This window comes from Oncorhynchus gorbuscha, linkage group LG10 (assembly GCF_021184085.1).
Source record: "Oncorhynchus gorbuscha isolate QuinsamMale2020 ecotype Even-year linkage group LG10, OgorEven_v1.0, whole genome shotgun sequence".
NCBI classification, from domain to species: domain Eukaryota; kingdom Metazoa; phylum Chordata; class Actinopteri; order Salmoniformes; family Salmonidae; genus Oncorhynchus; species Oncorhynchus gorbuscha.
In genome coordinates this window covers 52,835,806-52,862,391 of record NC_060182.1, presented here as the reverse complement: position 1 = coordinate 52,862,391, position 26,586 = coordinate 52,835,806, and the positions used below count along the sequence as shown (strand labels likewise).

General features: G+C 47.4%; 1 protein-coding gene across 2 annotated transcripts in view; it reads right to left on the bottom strand.

Annotated features, from left to right (window-relative positions):
• Nucleotides 1–2,623: 2,623 nt before the first annotated feature.
• Nucleotides 2,624–26,586, bottom strand: part of si:dkey-16j16.4 — a 97,509-nt gene continuing 73,546 nt past the window's right edge. For both annotated transcript variants that reach the window (XM_046366386.1, XM_046366387.1), the window contains one exon: nt 2,624–4,969. In XM_046366386.1, coding sequence (XP_046222342.1) covers nt 4,844–4,969 — 126 coding nt within the window. In that variant the 3' untranslated portion in view covers nt 2,624–4,843. The remainder of the gene's footprint in view (nt 4,970–26,586) is intronic.

Here is a 26,586-nt window from a genome sequence, read left to right as displayed (position 1 = left end):
TCAGCTGTGTCTGAATAAAAACAGGAATTATGCCCGACCTTAGTGTAGCTGTAAGGAAGCGGGTTGGATCTGCTGGCTAGTTACCGTAGTAGGCCTGCCTGAAAGCACTTGACTCACCCCATTGTATGTAATAGAGATAGGCTGCACTTAAACAGAGTCCAATTTGAATTGGCCCTATCCTATGTCAGATGAGTGTACAGCATATAGTGAAGGATTTAGCTATAGTGCCCACATTCACTCGTCCGAGGTCTGCTTTGTTACTTTGGCTGCTTTCTCGCAGCTAAGCCCACCTGACGTCCGAACAGTATGGGTTCGCTGCTGGGTATCACTGTCGATTGCTGGCGTAACCCTCTTTCAAAGGAGAGTGAGAGTGGCGGAGAGTGAGGGAGCGCATATAAGCAGCTTGCAGACCATCTGGGCACTTGTGTGGCATTGCTGGATAAAACGCAAGCTGATAATGAGTCAAGTCAAAAGTAGTGTGTGTGTGTCCTCCCTCTCCAAAGTGTCTTTTTAACCAGATCTTCATTACTAGTGACTTAGCGTTTAGGAGGCTGTTTGTGAAGTAGGGTTTAATTTGTGTTTGTGGCAAGCTACCTAGAGCAGGATTACACTGCCTCAGAAATCCCACACGGCATTTTATTCTTGTGTTCATTTTCTCCCTCCACCTCACTACTATTTTATTCCTTCCAGCTGAGACTCTTAAACCTGGAAGGTTAAAAGTAATACCCTTCCAGAAGTTGTGTATTTTGTTACTTTTTATTTGTACAATAAAGTTGTCCACAAGGTACAGGGTTGTTCAGATTCCATCTTTCAAGGTTTGCAGTGAAGACTCATTTCCCCACAAATAAATAGCTCCATGTTTTTAGACATTTGTTTGTCTACAACTGCACGTCTTCTTATCTCCAGTTCAACCACTGAATCTCTACCCCTCAATTTTCACAATCCCCAAAGCCTCCACCCTCCTCATCCATCTCAATGTATACAGGCATGTTTCTCACAGCCAACCGTGTGTGAGATCCACTGTTTCCATTAACTTGTCCAGTGATTTTGTTGACATTAGAAAGTTTGCATAGAAAATAGATGCGACAATTGCCTGCCTGTTTCCAATTAACCATCCTATATCGATTTTAAAAACAGCTGGACTTAATGTCACACCCCAACAACAAAAAATAAACCCGTGTTGAATAAAAGTGAAGTGTTTCGATCACCCATTTAGGCAAATTGCGCAATAATACATTAGTGACAGCCTGTATGCCCTCCCACCAATAATTTTCATGTCTCTGGTAGCCTGCAAAAGCCAGCATGGATAGAATGCAATAATTGACTAATATTTGCCATATTCTAATAATGATCATGTGCCCCACTTGACCGTGCCACGGTGAGATTTGCACTCCTGTAGATCTGTTATAATTGGATGGTGAAACTTGCATCCAGCCAACCAGAAAAGCAAGATGAAGCAATTCAGGCATTCTTGAAAGTCAGGACAATCCTTGTCCTGCAAAGAAAACATTTTTGTTTAAAAAAATGTATTTTGCTAGCAGTAGACATTTAGAATTGAATGTGGAGTGGAGCTTGAGTTGTGTGACGACATCACGTGGCTTGCGAACTTATTCACCAAACATTGATTCAAGAAAATTTAAAAAATAACGTTCCACTTCATTTTTCACGAAGTTCAACCAAAAAAAATCTACCCCTGTCAATCGGATAAAAATGTTACCGATGTTTAGAAAATATGTATATCTGCCGTTTCCATTACACGTCGCAAACAATTGTTTTTGCTTTGTCGAATAAACCTGAGAATGAAAACCTGCCTACTGACACAAAGTCTGATCTGGCAATAAGCAGCTTGCACCATTTGGTGAGACGTTCTGCTGTGATCCAGTGAGGAGGGGTGGGAACCTTGCCGTCTTGGCAGGCTTTGGTGTGACACATACACAAGTCCTGCCTCACTCTACGCCACCACTCAGCCTTTGCACCCGCATAGACACACTATTATTTGCGCATACACTCTGATATGTGGGTATCTATCTGCAGATGCCCTAGCAGCACATAACTCACATACCAGGTGCACAAGCTGCACGCACTTCTGCAAATACACATACTTTATGCAAGCATGTACTGTACTCTCACACACGTTCAAATCTCAGTTCCCATAAACACACTTTTCCAAATCCCAGTGCCGCAGAACCTCCAGACAGCTTTGGCCCTGGGCTCTCGCTCCAGAGCCTCCTCTCTAAGCTCCTGGCCCAGCCCACTCCCGACCATGCTGCCTGACCCTCTATATCCTCCTGACCCAATTGGCTCTTGAAGGATGGAGTAATCCCAGATTCAACTCTCAGAGCTCCACCAGTACTGGAGCTAGAGATGCAGTAGACCAGGGTCATGGATCAGAAGCTGTGTGGGCCACGGCAATGAGGAAGGAGACACACAGAGTGACAGGGAGAATATGTCCTCACTGAAAATAAATGACACTCGTTTTTGGATTCACATTGTGCATTGACTGGATTGAAATGGGATTGATGCCAACCCTGGTACACAGCAAATCCAAAATGGTAATCGTGTCAATGCACGTAGAATTAGTCTATGTAATGTGATCTAAAATGTATCACTCCTAAGAACCAAGATGCCACAGAGCATTTATTTCTTCAGAAATTATGCGAGGGACACAGAAATGTCAGAGCGCTGCACAACATTCACTCTAGCAGAGCTTGGTTATGGTGACATTGTTTTGATCGCAGCATGTCCATCAAGGGATACATTCATATGCTTAAATAGGTTGTCTGGTCACTGATTACGTTAGCACATCGACCCTACATTCAAGACTAGCCTCAGTTTAACGTTCAATAGATCAGGAATGTCATTCAGAGGCACAACGATGAGACGTTTGGGATGACCTTTGGTTGTCTCATACATGTGGCGATGTGCCACCGAAGAAAAGGAATACAGAGTTAGAAAGGTGTTGCATAGCGTACTACACAAGCTCATGACACAGCACTGAAATTAAAGCAGTAAATCATGTCATATTCTCATAGATTTCTTATACTCCCTTTCTTGCATGCTCATATACCTTTATTTTCTGCACCACCGCACAGTGAAATGCATACAGGAAAAGAGGACAAAGTATTTGATGTTATCCTGTTTTCCTCTTAAGGTGATATTCACAAACTCGTCAACAGGTTGAGGGTTACATTGTTACCTCTTGAACTAGTCATACATTTTGTAGTATCTCATGACCTGGGCCCGGTTTCCCAAAAGCATCTTAAAGCTAAGTTCATCGTTAAACCCTTTGTAGGAGCAACGTTAAATATCTGAGCTGTTTCCCAAAACTATCATTAACATTGCACTTGAAAGCCCTCGTAATCTAACGCCTGACTCAGATCACTCGTAAAATAGCCAAGTGCAACTTTAGATGCTTTTTTTGCCCTCTAGCATCACTTAATGAACAGAAGATCTCCGCTAAACATAGAATCACATGGTTGACTGATCTCTCTGTGACCGCCGATAACTTCAGAACAAAGTTCACGACAAAGACGAATTTGCAAATGTCTTTGCAATTGATACACAAACGAGCGACGTGTAAAAATATGCTTCAAAGTGAAAACCGAGATGACTGCATTAAAATATAAACTAGTAGGCTGTAGGTGTTTTCAATAATATGTTCAATCAATTGAGTTCTATTTTGTTACATGTAGGCTACTGTATATAATGTCTCTAAATATATTTAATGATGTGTAGCCTAACATGTGCGCAATGATGTGCCAAATCAGTGATTTAGTGCATTTGTATTGGGTAAGCATTAAAAGCATTAGAATACGCCGCTCAATATTTGCAGCATAGGTGGAAATATATCTCAAGGAGCTGATCCGTCGTCAGTATTGTGAAATAATTATAATGTTATGGAAATATTTGGATGGAGAAAGCTGATCTCCATTTCGACCCTAGTATCGACGCACTTAGCGCTGGTTGATATCACGAAATATAGACTCTTTACTTATATCGTGCAGTGTACATCTTGCAATGTGTCAAGAAAGCCTCTGTTCATGAGTTGTCCTAATGAGCTGTTGTCCGTCTAGACCAGGGTTTCTCAAACTCGGCGGGGGGGGGCCCTGGAGTGCACTTTTTTGTTTTTTTCCCCTAGCGCTACACAGCTGATTTAAATAACCAACTCCTCATCAAGCTTTGATTATTTGAATCAGCTGTGTAGTGCTAGGGCAAAAACTAAAATGTGGGGGGCTCAGGACCGGGTTAGGGAAACCCTGGTCTAGACAACAAACCTGTCATGCGTTTATTTGACCTTTGATTGTCGTCAACATACATTTCCCTTGTATCGAGCGCATTGGAGTGGTCTTTGAATGCTTTCGAATGCTTGTTTTGTCCTTCAAAAATATTTTTGATAATTCATTTTTAGAACAACCATCCATTGAAAATGTGTCCAAAAGACAGCCGTTAATGTATGAAATACCTGAAGTGTCCTTGGTACGGAGAGCTTGAGTGAAGCGGTGTATTTTCAAAGCAATTTCTATTGGAGCCTTGTTGTTCACACATACCGTCTGGCCCCGTCTCACATCATCATCCAATATCAGGGTTAAGATCTCCCCATTCTTAGTGTCTTAGATGGTTCTGTCAAGTGAACCAGTTGTCCGAGCAACAGCATGATTTGACAGAGCAGGATTATCTGAGAGTACAATATTGACCTTCAAACATTGGCATTGTCAAGTTGTCCTAACGGTCATACCATACCATACTCATTATTTAACTCAGTCTCGTCTTCAGAGTATGAAGTCTGGGAGTCTTCTATAGAGTCAATAAGTGAGGAAGGGGTGGTTTTGTTGGTGTTATTCCCTCACACACACGGGGGGTCTTCGGACGGAGTCAAGGGATTGCAAGGAGGGACCCTGCTGAGGGACCGGAAGGCAAATATTGAGGGATCGTAGGCATACCTGGGCAGAGGGCGAGTCCCAGTCAAGCTCTGTGGACAGAAAGAGAGAGTATGTAAAAAATAGGAAAAAGTTTGAGAGAAAGTTAGGGATTTGGCTAATCTGGCTTTTATCCTCCCATGGATCTGGGTGGATGGAAATAGCAGGGCTTACCCTGCTTTTCTGGGCATTAGCTGGTGGTCATTTACCGGTCAGCCACCACAACTGTAGCTAGGTCAGAGTCAGAGGCTAATGTGACACTAGCTGGTGCCCTCTTACAGAGCCAAGATTCACAGTTGGCAGAAGAGAGACCGAAAACGAATTATGGGATGGAGCCCTTTCTGAATGTTATTTAGAAACTGAGTTGTGTGTAAAGCTGTTGGTTTCCAGTGTCTGGGGTTTGTGCATTACATTCTATAATTTCATCATCCTCCTCTCTTTTCATCCCTCCCTCTGACCTGGACCCCTTTCTCCAACCTCCACCCCACCCGACATCCCTTCAGTCCCATATTTCTTGGCCTTTCCCATCACCTCAATATACATGCTGTTACTGTAATGAGCAGCCTTGTAAAGCAGTGTAAAGTTTCCTTATGCATTGGAAAAACACCTAATGACATCACCACTATATGATATGACTACGTGTCTTTAGTGATCTGACAGAGTCTACTGTGCAACGGTAGCTTGGCAACAAATCCCAACAGTGCTTGTTAACACACTCCACACCAAGGCAGACTCAGTCCATCAATGACAGAAAAAAGCTTTCACCGGGAATTACAGTGTGGGAGAGACAGGTTCCAGGTCAAGAGTCGTAGATGCAGTAAAGTTAAATTGTTCTCCATGTGGCTAGCTGCAAGGCAGCCCATTGCGTGCGCGAGTCGTTACACATTTACATACATTTACATTTTAAGTCATTTAGCAGACGCTCTTATCCAGAGCGACTTACAAATTGGTGCATTCACCTTATGACATCCAGTGGAACAGTCACTTTACAATAGTGCATCTAAATCTTAAGGGGGGGGGTGAGAGGGATTACTTATCCTATCCTAGGTATTCCTTAAAGAGGTGGGGTTTCAGGTGTCTCCGGAAGGTGGTGATTGACTCCGCTGTCCTGGCGTCGTGAGGGAGTTTGTTCCACCATTGGGGGCCAGAGCAGCGAACAGTTTTGACTGGGCTGAGCGGGAGCTGTACTTCCTCAGTGGTAGGGAGGCGAGCAGGCCAGAGGTGGATGAACGCAGTGCCCTTGTTTGGGTGTAGGGCCTGATCAGAGCCTGGAGGTACTGAGGTGCCGTTCCCCTCACAGCTCCGTAGGCAAGCACCATGGTCTTGTAGCGGATGCGAGCTTCAACTGGAAGCCAGTGGAGAGAACGGAGGAGCGGGGTGACGTGAGAGAACTTGGGAAGGTTGAACACCAGACGGGCTGCGGCGTTCTGGATGAGTTGAAGGGGTTTAATGGCACAGGCAGGGAGCCCAGCCAACAGCGAGTTGCAGTAATCCAGACGGGAGATGACAAGTGCCTGGATTAGGACCTGCGCCGCTTCCTGTGTGAGGCAGGGTCGTACTCTGCGGATGTTGTAGAGCATGAACCTACAGGAACGGACCACCGCCTTGATGTTGGTTGAGAACGACAGGGTGTTGTCCAGGATCACGCCAAGGTTCTTAGCGCTTTGGGAGGAGGACACAATGGAGTTGTCAACCGTGATGGCGAGATCATGGAACGGGCAGTCCTTCCCTGGGAGGAAGAGCAGCTCCGTCTTGCCGAGGTTCACACCTTGGGACGGATCCGCGTCTGCTGCACATGTTAGCGTAGCACGTTAGCATTCCCCAGCATCATATAGAGTCATCCAGTGTCTACGGCCTGATAGACATTATAGCCCAAAACGGTTAAACCATGGTCGAGTTCTGGGGTTACTGCAGACAGTTAAAAAAAAAGAATAAGTGCTACAGGACCAGTAGTTGAAAACAAATTGATAAATATTTTGGGGGGGAAACAGCTGTCTGATGTGTAAATATTCTCTACTTGAGGTGTTCCTGAACTTTTCATTACATTACCCTGGTCCACAAAGGGTCTTTTGCTCTAGACCAGTGGTCACCAACCTTTTGTCAAGATCATTTTCGCTGTCAAAAAACAAGCCGAGATGTACCGCTCTGATTTTTTTTTTTTTTTTTTACATTACTTAACTGTTTTTATTAGGTTAATGTAAAAAAAATGTATGTAAGAATGAGGTTTTGTGCAGTATAGGCCTAACACATTATCACAGCATATTGCCTATATGCCTGGCCTGACAATATTTTTCTTCTCAGACCATATTTTATTTCAAAACTTGAGCTTTGATAAAAAAATATATAATTTGGTGTAGCACTTCCAAGGCACAGCTGAGCATGAATTTAAATAATTCACTTTTTTTAAATTTTTACTGGACTGATGGAAACTGCATCTGAAGGTCATGGTGCTTTCAAGACATCTGGGAACTCTACAAAAGAAACGAGGTCAAACTATGACATTAGTGATCTTCAGGGCGGAAAGTCGGAGCTCTAGAAAGATGTCAGAGTTTCTGACTTGGAATTTCGAGTTGGTTGACCGCTCAAATCGGTTTTTCCCAGTTGGATCTCGTTTTTTTTTAGTTCCCAGTTGAAAGCAACATGACAAAATAGATCATGGTGCCTCATGCACAAATTCATGTTGTTCCTACGACCAGAGAAAGTTAAATATTCCTCGATATTAAAATAGACAAGATGAGCTGATAATAATAATTAAAACGCAGGGCTATCGATACACTTGGTTACTAATTCATTGCAGCTGCAGCGCAAGTGATAGTATGGAGAAGTGTGTTTTTTGTTTTGTAAAAAAACAAAACATGAACACACTCATAAAAACAGCAGGTCTTTGCTGTATTCTTCAGGCTCTCTCTGGTCATGGTTTTTAAAAGTGATTAAATCTCATGCAGGCTAGTATCAAACTTTGCTGGAATCTGTAGGCAAGGTGATTTGAGCTATCCAATTTAGCCACAGATGGGAACATTGCCTACACAGTGCGCAAGGGCTTCTGAATCTAAGTGCACCAACTGCCAACAGCGCAACACGAATAAAGAAATGTAAGGAGCGCAAGCTTTTATCGTTGGCTTTTATACAGAAATGTTTGGTAATAGACTAGGAATGCCTTGACGGGTGACCAGTCGATCCCCCGGTTGGTGACAACTGCTCTATATCCACCATAAGGCTTGTGCAGTTACCGAACAGTAAGTTTAAACATAGACAAACCTTTATGTTAAAACATTGAACTTACTAAATAGCTTAATAATGTGATTCCTTAGGCCAATTAGATTTATTGACAAAATAAAGATAATAGTATTTGTATCAATTGTCATCCCTTGATGCAGCCTATATTCTTGACACCACTCACAACAGAGGGCCCCAACCCAAAGTGGGAACCAATGGTCTGCTCTACAATACCTCAAGGTAAGTTGTTCTGATCAGCGGCTCTAAAAACGCTGTAATTTATGTCTCCTCTTCACTCACACATGCTGACCTGAGCCTTGATCAAAATCAGACAAATTGCTAGCTAGCACGATAACGTTATATGTAGAAGGAGACAAGGAGTTGTCTCAAGTCTCCAAATGCCCTGGTCTCCAACTCACTCTTCCACTCCCTCCCTCTCCCCCACCCCCTTCGGGGGCTAAAAATGCCGCCAGAGAGAATGTCTGACGTTTTACATGCTCCTAACCAACTGTGCTATTTTTTTATTTTTTTATTGCGTTGTTTGTAACTTATGTTTTTACTTATTTTGTACATAATGTTGCTGTTACTGTCTCTTATGACCGAAAATAACTTCTGGACATCAGAACAGCGATTACTCACCTCAAACTGGAAGAAGCTTTTTCCTTTAACGAGTCCGATGAGAAGGATATACTGCTTTCCAGGGATTATGCCCAAATCCCCGCCATTTGCTTGAAGAAAAGCCTTCTGAGAATTTGTAGGCGAGCGAGTTAACTCCCACTGCCATCTGTTCTATCTATCTAATGTGCAATCATTGGAAAATAACTGACGATCAATATTATCCTACAAACGGGTCATTAAAAACTGTAGTATGTTATGATTCACAGAGTCGTGGCTGAACGACAATACAGATAATATAGAGCTGGCGGAATTTTCCATGCACCAGCAGAACAGAGAAGCTACGTCTGGTAGGACGAGGGGTGGGGGTGTGTGTCTTTTGTCAATAACAGCTGGTGCGCATTGTCTAATATTAAAGAAGTCTCGAGGTATTGCTAATCTGAGGTAGAGTACCTCATGATAAACTGTAGACCACACGATCTACCAAGAGAGCTCTCATCTTTATTATTCGTAGCTGTCTATTTACCACCACAGACCGATGCTGGCACTAAGACCACACTCAACCAACTCTATAAAGGCCATAAGTAAACAAGAAAATGCTCATCCAGAAGTGGCGCTCCTAGTGGCCGGGGACTTTAAGGCAGGCAAACTTAAATCCGTTTCACCCCATTTCTGCCAGCATGTCACATGTGCAACTAGAGGATAAAAAAAACAAGCCACCTATACTCCACACACAGAGATGCAAACACAGCTCCCCCCCCACCCACCCTCCATTTGGCTAATCGGACCATAATTCTATCCTCCTGATTCCTGCTTACAAGCTAAAACAAAAGCAGGAAGTACCAGTGACTCGCTCAATACGGAAGTGGTTAGATGACACGGATGCTATCCAATGGCATTGCGGAGTATACCACCTCAGTCATCGGCTGCATAAATAAGTGCATCGACGACGTTGTCATTTTACATTTACATTTACATTTAAGTCATTTAGCAGACGCTCTTATCCAGAGCGACTTACAAATTGGTGCATTCACCTTATGACATCCAGTGGAACAACCACTTTACAATAGTGCATCTAAATATTTTAAGGGGGGTGAGAAGGATTACTTTATCCTATCCTAGGTATTCCTTAAAGTGGTGGGGTTTCAGGTGTCTCCGGAAGGTGGTGATTGACTCCGCTGTCCTGGCGTCGTGAGGGAGTTTGTTCCACCATTGGGGAGCCAGAGCAGCGAACAGTTTTGACTGAGCTGAGCGGGAACTGTACTTCCTCAGTGGTAGGGAGGCGAGCAGGCCAGAGGTGGATGAACGCAGTGCCCTTATTTGGGTGTAGGGCCTGATCAGAGCCTGGAGGTACTGAGGTGCCGTTCCCCTCACAGCTCCGTAGGCAAGCACCATGGTCTTGTAGCGGATGTGAGCTTCAACTGGAAGCCAGTGGAGAGAGCGGAGGAGCGGGGTGACGTGAGAGAACTTGGGAAGGTTGAACACTAGACGGGCTGCGGCGTTCTGGATGAGTTGTAGGGGTTTAATGGCACAGGCAGGGAGCCCAGCCAACAGCGAGTTGCAGTAATCCAGACGGGAGATGACAAGTGCCTGGATTAGGACCTGCGCCGCTTCCTGTGTGAGGCAGGGTCGTACTCTGCGGATGTTGTAGAGCATGAACCTACAGGAACGGGCCACCGCCTTGATGTTAGTTGAGAACGACAGTTTGTTGTCCAGGATCACGCCAAGGTTCTTAGCGCTCTGGGAGGAGGACACAATGGAGTTGTCAACCGTGATGGCGAGATCATGGAACGGGCAGTCCTTCCCCGGGAGGAAGAGCAGCTCCGTCTTGCCGAAGTTCAGCTTGAGGTGGTGATCCGTCATCCACACTGATATGTCTGCCAGACATGCAGAGATGCGATTCGCCACCTGGTCATCAGAAGGGGGAAAGGAGAAGATTAATTGTGTGTCATCTGCATAGCAATGATAGGAGAGACCATGTGAGGTTATGACAGAGCCAAGTGACTTGGTGTATAGCGAGAATAGGAGAGGGCCTAGAACAGAGCCCTGGGGGACACCAGTGGTGAGAGCGCGTGGTGAGGAGACAGATTCTCGCCACGCCACCTGGTAGGAGCGACCTGTCAGGTAGGACGCAATCCAAGCGTGGGCCACGCCGGAGATGCCCAACTCGGAGAGTCCCCACAGTGACCGTACGTACATATCCCAACCAGAAGCCATGGATTACAGGCAACACCTGCATCGAGCTAAAGGCTAGAGCTGCCGCTTTCAAGGTGTCATGCAGGTGAATGAGGACCCAAAAGCGACTTGGCGAAAACAGAGTCTTTAATCCAGTAAAGTAATTCTACAAACATAAGACATAATTCCACTCGTAATGACGAGAACAGACTGGAGACTCGATCAAGAACTGCAGGTTGCCTCGGGAAGGCACTTGAACCTAGCAGACTCAGACACCTGCTCTCCACGCAGCATCTGAGGGAAACACGACACGACAGGGCGATACACAGACACAGCACGGTGAACAATAGACAAGGATCCGACAGGGCAGGAACGGAAAACAAGGAGAGAAATAGGGACTCTAATCAGGGGAAAAGATAAGGAACAGGTGTGGGAAGACTAAATGATTGATTAGGGGAATAGGAACAGCTGGGAGCAGGAACGGAACGATAGAGAGAAGAGAGAGAGGAAGGGAGAGAGAAAAAGGGGAACGAACCTAAAAAAGACCAGCAGGGGAAAATGAACAGAAGGAAAAGCAGAATGACAAGACAATCTAAGACAAAACATGACAGTACCCCCCCACTCACCGAGCGCCTCCTGGCGCACTCGAGGAGGAATCCTGGCGGCAACGGAGGAAATCATCAATGAGTGAACGGTCCAGCACGTCCCGAGACGGAACCCAACTCCTCTCCTCAGGACCGTAACCCTCCCAATCCACTAAGTATTGGTGACCCCGTCCCGAGAACGCATGTCCATGATCCTACGTACCTTGTAAATAGGTGCGCTCTCGACAAGGATGGGAGGGGGAGGGAAGACGAACGGGGGTGCGAAGAAAGGGCTTGACACAGGAGACATGGAAGACAGGATGGACGCGACGAAGATGTCGCGGAAGAAGCAGTCGCACAGCGACAGGATTGACGACCTGGGAGACACGGAACGGACCAATGAACCGCGGAGTCAACTTACGAGAAGCTGTCGTAAGAGGAAGGTTGCGAGTGGAAAGCCACACTCTCTGGCCGCAACAATACCTAGGACTCTTAATCCTGCGTTTATTGGCGGCTCTCACAGTCTGTGCCCTGTAACGGCAAAGTGCAGACCTCACCCTCCTCCAGGTGCGCTCACAACGTTGGACAAACGCTTGAGCGGAGGGAACGCTGGCCTCGGCAAGCTGGGATGAGAACAGAGGAGGCTGGTAACACAGACTACTCTGAAACGGAGATAACCCGGTAGCAGACGAAGGAAGCGAGTTATGAGCGTATTCTGCCCAGGGGAGCTGTTCTGCCCAAGACGCAGGGTTTCTGAAAGAAAGGCTGCGTAGTATGCGACCAATCGTCTGATTGGCCCTCTCTGCTTGACCGTTAGACTGGGGATGAAACCCGGAAGAGAGACTGACGGACGCACCAATCAAACGACAGAACTCCCTCCAAAACTGTGACGTGAATTGCGGGCCTCTGTCTGAAACGGCGTCTAACGGGAGGCCATGAATTCTGAACACATTCTCGATGATGATTTGTGCCGTCTCCTTAGCGGAAGGAAGTTTAGCGAGGGGAATGAAATGTGCCGCCTTAGAGAACCTATCGACAACCGTAAGAATCACAGTCTTCCCCGCAGACAAAGGCAGACCGGTAATGAAGTCTAGGGCGATGTGAGACCATGGTCGAGAAGGAATGGGGAGCGGTCTGAGACGACCGGCAGGAGGAGAGTTACCCGACTTAGTCTGCGCGCAGTCCGAACAAGCAGCCACGAAACGGCGCGTGTCACGCTCCTGAGTCGGCCACCAAAAGCGCTGGCGAATAGACGCAAGAGTGCCTCGAACACCGGGATGACCAGCTAACTTGGCAGAGTGAGCCCACTGAAGAACAGCCAGATGAGTGGAAACAGGAACGAAAAGGAGGTTACTAGGACAAGCGCGCGGCGACGCAGTGTGCGTGAGTGCTTGCTTAACCTGTCTTTCAATTCCCCAGACTGTCAACCCGACAACACGCCCATAAGGAAGAATCCCCTCGGGATCAGTAGAAGCCACAGAAGAACTAAACAGACGGGATAAGGCATCAGGCTTGGTGTTTTTGCTACCCGGACGGTAAGAAATCACAAACTCGAAACGAGCGAAAAACAACGCCCAACGAGCTTGACGGGCATTAAGTCGTTTGGCAGAACGGATGTACTCAAGGTTCTTATGGTCTGTCCAAACGACAAAAGGAACGGTCGCCCCCTCCAACCACTGTCGCCATTCGCCTAGGGCTAAGCGGATGGCGAGCAGTTCGCGGTTACCCACATCATAGTTGCGTTCAGATGGCGACAGGCGATGAGAAAAATAAGCGCAAGGATGAACCTTATCGTCAGACTGGAAGCGCTGGGATAGAATGGCTCCCACGCCTACCTCTGAAGCGTCAACCTCGACAATGAATTGTCTAGTGACGTCAGGAGTAACGAGGATAGGAGCGGACGTAAAACGTTCTTTTAGAAGATCAAAAGCTCCCTGGGCGGAACCGGACCACTTAAAACACGTCTTGACAGAAGTAAGAGCTGTGAGAGGGGCAGCAACTTGACCGAAATTACGAATGAAACGCCGATAGAAATTAGCGAAACCTAAAAAGCGCTGCAACTCGACACGTGACCTTGGAACGGGCCAATCACTGACAGCTTGGACCTTAGCGGAATCCATCTGAATGCCTTCAGCGGAAATAACGGAACCGAGAAAAGTAACGGAGGAGACATGAAAAGAGCACTTCTCAGCCTTCACGTAGAGACAATTCTCTAAAAGGCGCTGTAGAACACGTCGAACGTGCTGAACATGAATCTCGAGTGACGGTGAAAAAATCAGGATATCGTCAAGATAGACAAAAACAAAGATGTTCAGCATGTCTCTCAGAACATCATTAACTAATGCCTGAAAAACAGCTGGCGCATTGGCGAGACCAAACGGCAGAACCCGGTACTCAAAATGCCCTAACGGAGTGTTAAACGCCGTTTTCCACTCGTCCCCCTCTCTGATGCGCACGAGATGGTAAGTGTTACGAAGGTCCAACTTAGTAAAGCACCTGGCTCCCTGCAGAATCTCGAAGGCTGATGACATAAGGGGAAGCGGATAACGATTCTTAACCGTTATGTCATTCAGCCCTCGATAATCCACGCAGGGGCGCAGAGTACCGTCCTTTTTCTTAACAAAAAAGAACCCCGCCCCGGCCGGAGAGGAAGAAGGCACTATGGTACCGGCGTCAAGAGACACAGATAAATAATCCTCGAGAGCCTTACGTTCGGGAGCCGACAGAGAGTATAGTCTACCCCGAGGGGGAGTGGTCCCCGGAAGGAGATCAATACTACAATCATACGACCGGTGAGGAGGAAGGGAGTTGGCTCGGGACCGACTGAAGACCGTGCGCAGATCATGATATTCCTCCGGCACTCCTGTCAAATCGCCAGGTTCCTCCTGAGAAGTGGGGACAGAAGAAATGGGAGGGATGGCAGACATTAAACACTTCACATGACAAGAAACGTTCCAGGATAGGATAGAATTACTAGACCAATTAATAGAAGGATTATGACATACTAGCCAGGGATGACCCAAAACAACAGGTGTAAAAGGTGAACAAAAAATCAAAAAAGAAATAGTCTCACTGTGGTTACCAGATACTGTGAGAGTTAAAGGTAGTGTCTCAAATCTGATACTGGGAAGATGACTACCATCTAAGGCAAACATGGGCGTAGGCTTGTCTAACTGTCTGAAAGGAATGTCATGTTTCCGAGCCCATGCTTCGTCCATGAAACAACCCTCAGCCCCCGAGTCAATCAAGGCACTGCATGTAGCACCCGAACCGGTCCAGCGTAGATGGACCGACATAGTAGTACAGGATCTAGATGAAGAGACCTGAGTAGTAGCGCTCACCAGTAGCCCTCCGTTTACTGATGAGCTCTGGCCTTTTACTGGACATGAATTGACAAAATGTCCATCAAATCCGCAATAGAGGCACAGGCGGTTGGTGATCCTCCGTTCCCTCTCCTTAGTCGAGATGCGAATACCTCCCAGCTGCATGGGCTCAGTCTCAGAGCCAGAGGAGGGAGATGGTTGCGATGCGGAGCAGGAAAACACTGTTGACGCGAGCTCTCTTCCACGAGCTTGGTGACGAAGATCTACCCGTCGTTCTATGCGGATGGCGAGAGCAATCAAAGAGTCCACACTGGAGGGAACCTCCTGAGAGAGAATCTCTTTGACCACTGCGTGGAGTCCCTCCAGAAAACGAGCCGGCTCGTTCCAGTCACTAGAGGCAGCAAGAGTGCGAAACTCTATAGAGTAATCCGTTATGGATCGATCACCTTGGCATAGGGAAGCCAGGGCCCTAGAAGCCTCCCTACCAAAAACTGAACGGTCAAAAACCCGAATCATCTCCTCTTTAAAGTTCTGGTAATTGTTTGAACAATCAGCCCTTGCCTCCCAGATAGCTGTGCCCCACTCTCGAGCCCGGCCAGTAAGGAGTGAAATGACGTAAGCAACCCGAGCTCTCTCGCTAGAGTATGTGTTGGGTTGGAGAGAGAACACAATATCACACTGGGTGAGAAAGGAGCGGCACTCCGTGGGCTGCCCGGAGTAGCAAGGCGGGTTATTAACCCTAGGTTCCGGAGGCTCGGCAGGCCAGGAAGTAACAGGTGGCACGAGACGAAGACTCTGGAACTGTCCAGAGAGGTCGGAAACCTGAGCGGACAGGTTCTCCACGGCATGGCGAGCAGCAGACAATTCCTGCTCGTGTCAGCCGAGCATGGCTCCTTGGATCTCGACGGCAGTGTTACGAACGTCTGTAGTCGCTGGGTCCATTCTTTGGTCGGATCCTTCTGTCATGCAGGTGAATGAGGACCCAAAAGCGACTTGGCGAAAACAGAGTCTTTAATCCAGTAAAGTAATTCTACAAACATAAGACATAATTCCACTCGTAATGACGAGAACAGACTGGAGACTCGATCAAGAACTGCAGGTTGCCTCGGGAAGGCACTTGAACCTAGCAGACTCAGACACCTGCTCTCCACGCAGCATCTGAGGGAAACACGACATGACAGGGCGATACACAGACACAGCACGGTGAACAATAGACAAGGATCCGACAGGGCAGGAACGGAAAACAAGGAGAGAAATAGGGACTCTAATCAGGGGAAAAGATAAGGAACAGGTGTGGGAAGACTAAATGATTGATTAGGGGAATAGGAACAGCTGGGAGCAGGAACGGAACGATAGAGAGAAGAGAGAGAGGAAGGGAGAGAGAAAAAGGGGAACGAACCTAAAAAGACCAGCAGGGGGAAAATGAACAGAAGGAAAAGCAGAATGACAAGACAATCTAAGACAAAACATGACACAAGGAGTGGGACACAAATCCAGATACTTATCAGAAATCCCGCTATGCCCTCAGACGAACCATCAAACAAGCAAAGCGTCAATACATGATTAAGATTGAATCCTACTACACCAGCTCTGACGCTCATCAGATGTGGGAGGGCTTGAAAACTATTAGGGACTACAAATTGAAAACCAGATGCGAGCTGCCCAGTGACGGGAGCCTACCAGCCGAGTTAAATGCCTTTTTATGCTCGCTACGTGGCAAGCAACACTGAAGCGTGCACGGGAGCACCAGCTGTTCTAAATGACTGTGTGATAACGTTCTTGGTAGCCAATGAGAGCAAGAACTTTAAACAGGTAAACAGAGGGGCCAGGTGGATTACCAGGACGTGTACTCAAAGCATGCGTGGACCAACTGGCAAGTGTCTTCACTGACATTTTCAAACTCTCCATGACCGAGTCTGTAATACTGACACCATAGTGCCCTCGAAGCTCATGACTAAGCTAAGGACCCTGGAACTAAACACCTCCCTTTGCAACTGGATCCTGGACTTCCTGACGGGCCGACCCCAGGTGGTAATGGTAGGCAACAACACATCTGCCACGCTGATCCTCAACACTGGGGCCCCTCAGGGATGTGTAATCCCCTCCTGTACTCCCTGTTCACTCATGATGGTGTGGTCAAACATGACTCCAACACCATTAAGTTTACGGAAGACACAACAGTGGTAGGCCTAATCACCGACAACGATGAGACAGCCTATAGGGAGGAGGTAAGAAACCTGGCAGTGTGGTGCCAGGACAACAACCTCTCCCTCAATGTGAGCAAGACAAAAGGAGCTGATTGTGGACTACAGGAAAAGGCGGGCCGAACAGGACCCCATTCACATTGACGGGGCTGTAGTGGAGCGGGTCGAGAGTTTCAAGTTCCTTGGTGTCCACATTACCAACAAACTATCATGGTCCAAACACACCAAGACAGTCGTGAAGAGGGCACGACAACACCTTTTCCCCCTCAGGAGACAAAGATTTGGCATGGGTCCCCAGATCCTCAAAAAGTTCTACACCTGCAACATCAAGAGCACCCTGACCGTAAGGCGCTACAGAGGGTAGTGTGTACGGTCCAGTACATCACTGGGTCCAAGCTTCCTGCCATCCAGGACCTATATACGAAGAAAGCCCAAAAAAGTGTCAGAGACTACAGTCACCCAAATCATAGTCTGTTTTCTCTGCTACCGCACGGCAAGCAGCATTAGAGCGCCAAGTCTAGGACCAAAAGGCTCCTTAACAGCTTCTACCCCCAAGCCATAAGACTGCTGAACAATTAATCAAATGGGCACCGGACTATTTACATTGACACCCCCCTCCCCACCCCCCATTTGTTTTGTACACTGCTGCTACTCGCTGTTTATTATCTTTGCATAGTCCCTTCACCCCAACCTACATGTACAAATTACCTCGACTAACCTGTACCCCTGAACATTGACTCAGGACCGGTACCCCCTGTATATAGCCCCGTTGTTATTTTGTGTTACTTTTTATTATTTTTTACTTCAGTTTATTTGGTAAATATGTTCATAACTCTTCTTGAACTGCACTGTTGGTAAAGGGCTTGTAAGTCTACACTAAGGTCTACACTTGTTGTATTCAGCGCATGTGGCAGTACATTTAGATTTGATTTGAAACCAGACGCTTTGGCGGCTCCATCCCTGGGAAGGATCTCTCTCCTCCACCTCCCACCTCCTACACTCTCCCACCCCAGAGAGGAAGTTTCAGGAATAGACAGGAGCAGGGTTTTTTCTTGTTTTCCTACTCCTTACTCCATCCACAAATCATTTCCCTCTAACAACTACCATCCCTGCATATATATCTAGTGTCTCTCCTGGACCCTTGCCAGGAAAAAGAGGGGGATAATTAAGTTGAGGGAGAAAAAGGACGAGGGTGAAAGAGCAAGAGAGAAATACAGAGGCAAGGAGAAAGGGGAAAAGGAGACATGTAGTGGAAGTTGAAGGGGAGAGTAACAAGGAGAGCAAGCTGGGGAGGGAGGAGGGCGAGAGAGTGCTGAAGAGAAAGAATATTGAAATACGGGATAACAAGAGAGAGATCTCCTTACTGTACTAGAAAATGATGTGCCTGGAAAATACCCAAGGACCACAAGTCATTATTAAAAATAAAAAAAATTAACTATGAGAGGAGGAGATACTAAACATATACTGTATGTAGCACAGGAACACAACAGAGAGCAGCCGGTTGGCAAAAAATGGAAAGTCATTTCATCCCTGATGATAACCACAGGGCAACCACACACACTCCTCCTCCATCTCAACTCTTCTTCCACCACTTTGAAAGATGAGCCTCAGTTACATATTTCAGTCAACGCTTAAAGACGACGAAAGTAGTATTCAACTATATGGAAAGGGGTAGCTTATGCATGCAGCCATTCTGTAGCTGTGTGTGTATACCTATACGTGATTATTATTTGTATTCTGCATTAACTGTGTGTGTGTGTGTGTGTGTGTGTGTGTGTGTGTGTGTGTGTGTGTGTGTGTGTGTGTGTGTGTGTGTGTGTGTGTGTGTGTGTGTGTGTGTGTGTGTGTGTGTGTGTGTGTGTGTGTGTGTGTGTGTGTGTGTGTGTGTGTGTGCTTGCCAACCACAATGGTGTGTCTGTGCGCATAAGTGTGTATATGCAGTGGGCCACAGCTTATAGTAACCCACACAGACAGTAGCGTCACTTTCCCACCACACTCTGTGCATCCTTCTGGACTGTCCTGATTTGTGCCAAAATGACCAGGTGCCTTCACCTCCACTCGAGCTGCCCAACCAGCCTCCACCCACCCTTTACACAACCCAGGGACCACACACACACACACTTGTCCTGCTAGTCACACATGTCGCTCTCCCAAAATGTACCTCAATGGTCTGAGATCATAGAGCTAGCGTATATAGTTTGCATCTCCCTGAGCCATTGTAAGAAAATTATGACCCATTGAAGGAAAATAACATTTAAGTGTAGTACCACTTGCTTTAAAGAAACCCTTGGTGGAGTAACAAATGTGCTGAACAAGTCAAGTTACATGGACTCACTCTGTGTGAAATAATATTGGATAACATGATTTTGAATGATTACCCCATCTCTGTACCACACACATCAGGTCGCAATTGTAAATGAGAACTTGTTCTCAACTTGCCTACCTGGTAAAATAAAGGTGAAATAAATAAATAAAAACATACGGATATTTGTAAGGTCTCTCAGTCAAGTAGTGAATTTCAAGCACAGATTCAATCACAACGACGAGAGAGGTTTTCCAATGCCTGGCACACATCTATTGTTAGATGGGTAGAAAGAAAGAAAAAAGCAGACACTGAATATCCCTTTGAGCATGGTGAAGTTATTACACTGAACAAAAATATAAAACGCAACGAACTTCAAAGATTTTACTGAGTTACAGTTCATGTAAGGTCATCTGTCAATTGAAATAAATAAATGAGCATCTAATCTATGGATTTCACGTCAGTGGGAATACAAATATGCAATTGTTGGTTACAGATACCTTAGAAAAAGGTTGTCATGCAGGTGAAAGAGGACCCAAAAGCGACTTAACAGAAACAGAGTTTATTCAAGTCCAAACAGGGAATAACAGAAATCCTCTAGTCTGTAGAGGGGAATAACAGGAGAAGCGGCCACAGACTGCAGGTCGCTTCGGGTAGGCGCAGGCCGTAGTTGACAGAGACACCTGCTCACACGCAGCATCTGATGAAGGCAAAAAACACGACAGGACAGGGCGATACACAATCACAGCACGGTGAATTCTAAACAAGGAACCGACAGGACAGGAACGGAACACAAAGGAATAAATAGGGACTCCAATCAGGGGAAAGGATCGGGAACAGGTGTGGGGAGACTAAATGATGATTAGGGGAATAGGAACAGCTGGGAGCAGGAACGGAACGATAGAGAGAAGAGAGAGCGAGAGAGTGAGAGAGGGAGGGGGAGAGAGAGGGATAGAAAGAGGGAAAGAACCTAATAAGACCAGCAGAGGGAAACGAATAGAATGGGGAGCACAGGGACAAGACATGATAATAAATGACAAACATGACAGTACCCCCACTCACCGAGCGCCTCCTGGCGCACTCGAGGAGGAATCCTGGCGGCAACGGAGGAAATCATCGATGAGTGAACGGTCCAGCACGTCCCGAGACGGAACCCAACTCCTCTCCTCAGGACCGTAACCCTCCCAATCCACTAAGTATTGGTGACCCCGTCCCCGAGAACGCATGTCCATGATCTTATGTACCTTGTAAATAGGTGCGCTCTCGACAAGGACGGGAGGGGGGAGGGAAGACGAACGGGGGTGCGAAGAAAGGGCTTAACACAGGAGACATGGAAGACAGGATGGACGCGACGAAGATGTCGCGGAAGAAGCAGTCGCACAGCGACAGGATTGACGACCTGGGAGACACGGAACGGACCAATGAACCGCGGAGTCAACTTACGAGAAGCTGTCGTAAGAGGAAGGTTGCGAGTGGAAAGCCACACTCTCTGGCCGCAACAATACCTTGGACTCTTAATCCTGCGTTTATTGGCGGCTCTCACCGTCTGTGCCCTGTAACGGCAAAGTGCAGACCTCACCCTCCTCCAGGTGCGCTCACAACGTTGGACAAACGCTTGAGCGGAGGGAACGCTGGACTCGGCAAGCTGGGATGAGAACAGAGGAGGCTGGTAACCCAGACTACTCTGAAACGGAGATAACCCGGTAGCAGACGAAGGAAGCGAATTGTGAGCGTATTCTGCCCAGGGGAGCTGTTCTGCCCAAGACGCAGGGTTTCTGAAAGAAAGGCTGCGTAGTATGCGACCAATCGTCTGATTGGCCCTCTCTGCTTGACCGTTAGACTGGGGATGAAACCCGGAAGAGAGACTGACGGACGCACCAATCAAACGACAGAACTCCCTCCAAAACTGTGACGTGAATTGCGGGCCTCTGTCTGAAACGGCGTCTAACGGGAGGCCATGAATTCTGAATACATTCTCAATAATGATTTGTGCCGTCTCCTTAGCGGAAGGAAGTTTAGCGAGGGGAATGAAATGTGCCGCCTTAGAGAACCTATCGACAACCGTAAGAATCACAGTCTTCCCCGCAGACAAAGGCAGACCGGTAATGAAGTCTAAGGCGATGTGAGACCATGGTCGAGAAGGAATGGGGAGCGGTCTGAGACGACCGGCAGGAGGAGAGTTACCCGACTTAGTCTGCGCGCAGTCCGAACAAGCAGCCACGAAACGGCGCGTGTCACGCTCCTGAGTCGGCCACCAAAAGCGCTGGCGAATAGACGCAAGAGTGCCTCGAACACCGGGATGACCAGCTAACTTGGCAGAGTGAGCCCACTGAAGAACAGCCAGACGAGTGGAAACAGGAACGAAAAGGAGGTTACTAGGACAAGCGCGGCGACGCAGTGTGCGTGAGTGCTTGCTTAACCTGTCTTTCAATTCCCCAGACTGTTAACCCGACAACACGCCCATAAGGAAGAATCCCTCGGGATCAGTAGAAGCCACAGAAGAACTAAACAGACGGGATAAGGCATCAGGCTTGGTGTTCTTGCTACCCGGACGGTAAGAAATCACAAACTCGAAACGAGCGAAAAACAACGCCCAACGAGCTTGACGGGCATTAAGTCGTTTGGCAGAACGGATGTACTCAAGGTTCTTATGGTCTGTCCAAACGACAAAAGGAACGGTCGCCCCCTCCAACCACTGTCGCCATTCGCCTAGGGCTAAGCGGATGGCGAGCAGTTCACGGTTACCCACATCATAGTTGCGCTCAGATGGCGACAGGCGATGAGAAAAATAAGCGCAAGGATGAACCTTATCGTCAGACTGGAAGCGCTGGGATAGAAACGCCTACCTCTGAAGCGTCAACCTCGACAATGAATTGTCTAGTGACGTCAGGAGTAACGAGGATAGGAGCAGACGTAAAACGTTCTTTTAGAAGATCAAAAGCTCCCTGGGCGGAACCGGACCACTTAAAACACGTCTTGACAGAAGTAAGAGCTGTGAGAGGGCAGCAACTTGACCGAAATTACGAATGAAACGCCGATAGAAATTAGCGAAACCTAAAAAGCGCTGCAACTCGACACGTGACCTTGGAACGGGCCAATCACTGACAGCTTGGACCTTAGCGGAATCCATCTGAATGCCTTCAGCGGAAATAACGGAACCGAGAAAAGTAACGGAGGAGACATGAAAAGAGCACTTCTCAGCCTTTACGTAGAGACAATTCTCTAAAAGGCGCTGTAGAACACGTCGAACGTGCTGAACATGAATCTCGAGTGACGGAGAAAAAATCAGGATATCGTCAAGATAGACAAAAACAAAGATGTTCAGCATGTCTCTCAGAACATCATTAACTAATGCCTGAAAAACAGCTGGCGCATTGGCGAGACCGAACGGCAGAACCCGGTACTCAAAATGCCCTAACGGAGTGTTAAACGCCGTTTTCCACTCGTCCCCCTCTCTGATGCGCACGAGATGGTAAGCGTTACGAAGGTCCAACTTAGTAAAGCACCTGGCTCCCTGCAGAATCTCGAAGGCTGATGACATAAGGGGGAAGCGGATAACGATTCTTAACCGTTATGTCATTCAGCCCTCGATAATCCACGCAGGGGCGCAGAGTACCGTCCTTCTTCTTAACAAAAAAGAACCCCGCCCCGGCCGGAGAGGAAGAAGGCACTATGGTACCGGCGTCAAGAGACACAGACAAATAATCCTCGAGAGCCTTACGTTCGGGAGCCGACAGAGAGTATAGTCTACCTCGAGGAGGAGTGGTCCCCGGAAGGAGATCAATACTACAATCATACGACCGGTGAGGAGGAAGGGAGTTGGCTCGGGACCGACTGAAGACCGTGCGCAGATCATGATATTCCTCCGGCACTCCTGTCAAATCGCCAGGTTCCTCCTGAGAAGTAGGGACAGAAGAAACGGGAGGGATGGCAGACATTAAACACTTCACATGACAAGAAACGTTCCAGGATAGGATAGAATTACTAGACCAATTAATAGAAGGATTATGACATACTAGCCAGGGATGACCCAAAACAACAGGTGTAAACGGTGAACGGAAAATCAAAAAAGAAATAGTCTCACTGTGGTTACCAGATACTGTGAGAGTTAAAGGTAGTGTCTCAAATTTGATACTGGGAAGATGACTACCATCTAAGGCAAACATGGGCGTAGGCTTGTCTAACGGTCTGAAAGGAATGTTATGTTTCCGAACCCATGCTTCGTCCATGAAACAACCCTCAGCCCCAGAGTCAATCAAGGCACTGCATGTAGCACCCGAAGGGTCCAGCGTAGATGGACCGACATAGTAGTACAAGATCTAGATGAAGAGACCTGAGTAGTAGCGCTCACCAGTAGCCCTCCGCTTACTGATGGGCTCTGGCCTCTTACTGGACATGAATTAACAAAATGTCCAGCAACTCCGCAATAGAGGCACAGGCGGTTGGTGATCCTCCGTTCCCTCTCCTTAGTCGAGATGCGAATCCCTCCCAGCTGCATGGGCTCAGTCTCAAAGCCAGAGGAGGGAGATGGTTGCGATGCGGAGCAGGGAAACACCGTTGATGCGAGCTCTCTTCCACGAGCCCGGTGACGAAGATCTACCCGTCGTTCTATGCGGATGGCGAGAGCAATCAAAGAGTCCACATCTGAAGGAACCTCCCGGGAGAGAATCTCATCCTTAACCACTGCGTGGAGTCCCTCCAGAAAACGAGCGAGCAGCGCCGGCTCGTTCCACTCACTAGAGGCAGCAAGAGTGCGAAACTCAATAGAATAATCCGTTATGGACCGTTCACCTTGGCATAAGGAAGCCAGGGCCCTAGAAGCCTCCCTACCAAAAACTGAACGGTCAAAAACCCGAATCATCTCCTCTTTAAAGTTCTGGAACTTGTTAGAGCAATCAGCCCTTGCCTCCCAGATAGCTGTGCCCCATTCTCGAGCCCGGCCAGTAAGGAGTGAAATGACGTAAGCAACCCGAGCTCTCTCTCTAGAGTATGTGTTGGGTTGGAGAGAGAACACAATCTCACACTGCGTGAGAAAGGAGCGGCACTCAGTGGGCTGCCCGGAGTAGCAAGGTGGGTTATTAACCCTAGGTTCTGGAGGCTCGGCAGGCCAGGAAGTAACAGGTGGCACGAGACGTAGACTCTGGAACTGTCCAGAGAGGTCGGAAACCTGAGCGGCCAGGTTCTCCACGGCATGGCGAGCAGCAGACAATTCCTGCTCGTGTCTGCCGAGCATGGCTCCTTGGATCTCGACGGCAGTGTAACGAGCGTCTGAAGTCGCTGGGTCCATTCCTTGGTCGGTTCCTTCTGTCATGCAGGTGAAAGAGGACCCAAAAGCGACTTAACAGAAACAGAGTTTATTCAAGTCCAAACAGGGAATAACAGAAATCCTCTAGTCTGTAGAGGGGAATAACAGGAGAAGCGGCCACAGACTGCAGGTCGCTTCGGGTAGGCGCAGGCCGTAGTTGACAGAGACACCTGCTCACACGCAGCATCTGATGAAGGCAAAAAACACGACAGGACAGGGCGATACACAATCACAGCACGGTGAATTCTAAACAAGGAACCGACAGGACAGGAACGGAACACAAAGGAATAAATAGGGACTCCAATCAGGGGAAAGGATCGGGAACAGGTGTGGGGAGACTAAATGATGATTAGGGGAATAGGAACAGCTGGGAGCAGGAACGGAACGATAGAGAGAAGAGAGAGCGAGAGAGTGAGAGAGGGAGGGGGAGAGAGAGGGATAGAAAGAGGGAAAGAACCTAATAAGACCAGCAGAGGGAAACGAATAGAATGGGGAGCACAGGGACAAGACATGATAATAAATGACAAACATGACAAAGGTAGGGGCGTAAGATCAGAAAACCAGTCAGTATCTAGTGTGACCACCATTTGCCTCATGCAACACATCTCCTTTACATAGAGTTGATACGGCTGTTGATTGTGGCCTGTGGAATGTTGTTCCACTCCTCTTCAATGCCTGTGCGAAGTTGCTGAACATTGGCAGGAATTGGAACACGCTGTCGTACATGTCAATCCAGAGCATCCCAAACATGCTTAATGGATGACATGCCTGGTGAGTATGCAGGCCATGGAAGAATTTTTAGTTTCCAGGAATTGTGTACAGATCCTTGCAATACGGGGCTGTGCATTATTATGCTGAAACATGAGATGGCGCTGGATGAATGGGCCTCAGGATCTCATCACGGTATATCTGTGCATTCAAATTGCTATGGATAAAATGCAATTGTGTTCCTTGTTCGTTACTAGCCCATACCATAACCCCACCGCCACGAGTGGGGCACTCTGTTCACAACGTTGACATCAGCAAACCACTCACACACATTACGCCATACACGCTGTCTGCAATCTGCCTGGTACAGTTGAAACCAGGATTAATCCGTGAAGAGCACATTACTCCAGCGTGCCAGTGGCCATCGAAGGTGAGCATTTGCCCACTGAAGTCGGTTACGACACCAAACTGCAGTCAGGTCAAGACCCTGGTGAGGACGACGAGCATGCAGATGACAGTTTGTGCAGAAATTATTTGGTTGTGCAAACCCACAGGTTCATCAGCTGTCTGGGTAGCTGGTCTCCGATGATACCACAGGTGAAGAAGCCGGATGTGGAGGTAATGGGCTGGTGTGGTTACACGGGGTCTGCGGTTGTGAGGCCGGTTGGACGTAATGCCAAGTTCTCTAAAACAAAGTTGAAGTCTGCTTATGGTAGAGCAATTAACATGAAATTCTCTCGCAACAGCTCTGGTGGACATTCTTGCAGTCAGCATGCCAATTGCATGCTCCAAAACTGCACATATTAGAGTGGCCTTTTATTGTCCCCAGCAGGTGGAATATAAATAAGGTGCACCTGTGTAATAATCATGCTGTTTAATCGGCTTCTTGATATGCCACACTTGTCAGGTGGATAGACCCCAGTCACTACAAAGATACAGGCATCCTTCCCAACAGTTGCCGGAGAGGAAGGAAATGGTGATTTTAAAACAGTTAGTGTTTAATGGCTGTGATAGGAGAAAACTGAGGATGGATCAACAACATTGTAGTTACTTCACAATACTGACCTAAATGACAGAGTGAAAAGAAGTATGTTGGTAGAGAATAAAAATATTCTAAAACATCCATCCTGTTTGCAATAAGGCACTAAAGTAATACTGCACAAAATGTGGCAAAGAAATTAACATTTTGTCATGAATACCAAGCAATATGTTTGGGGCAAATCCAACACATCACGTCA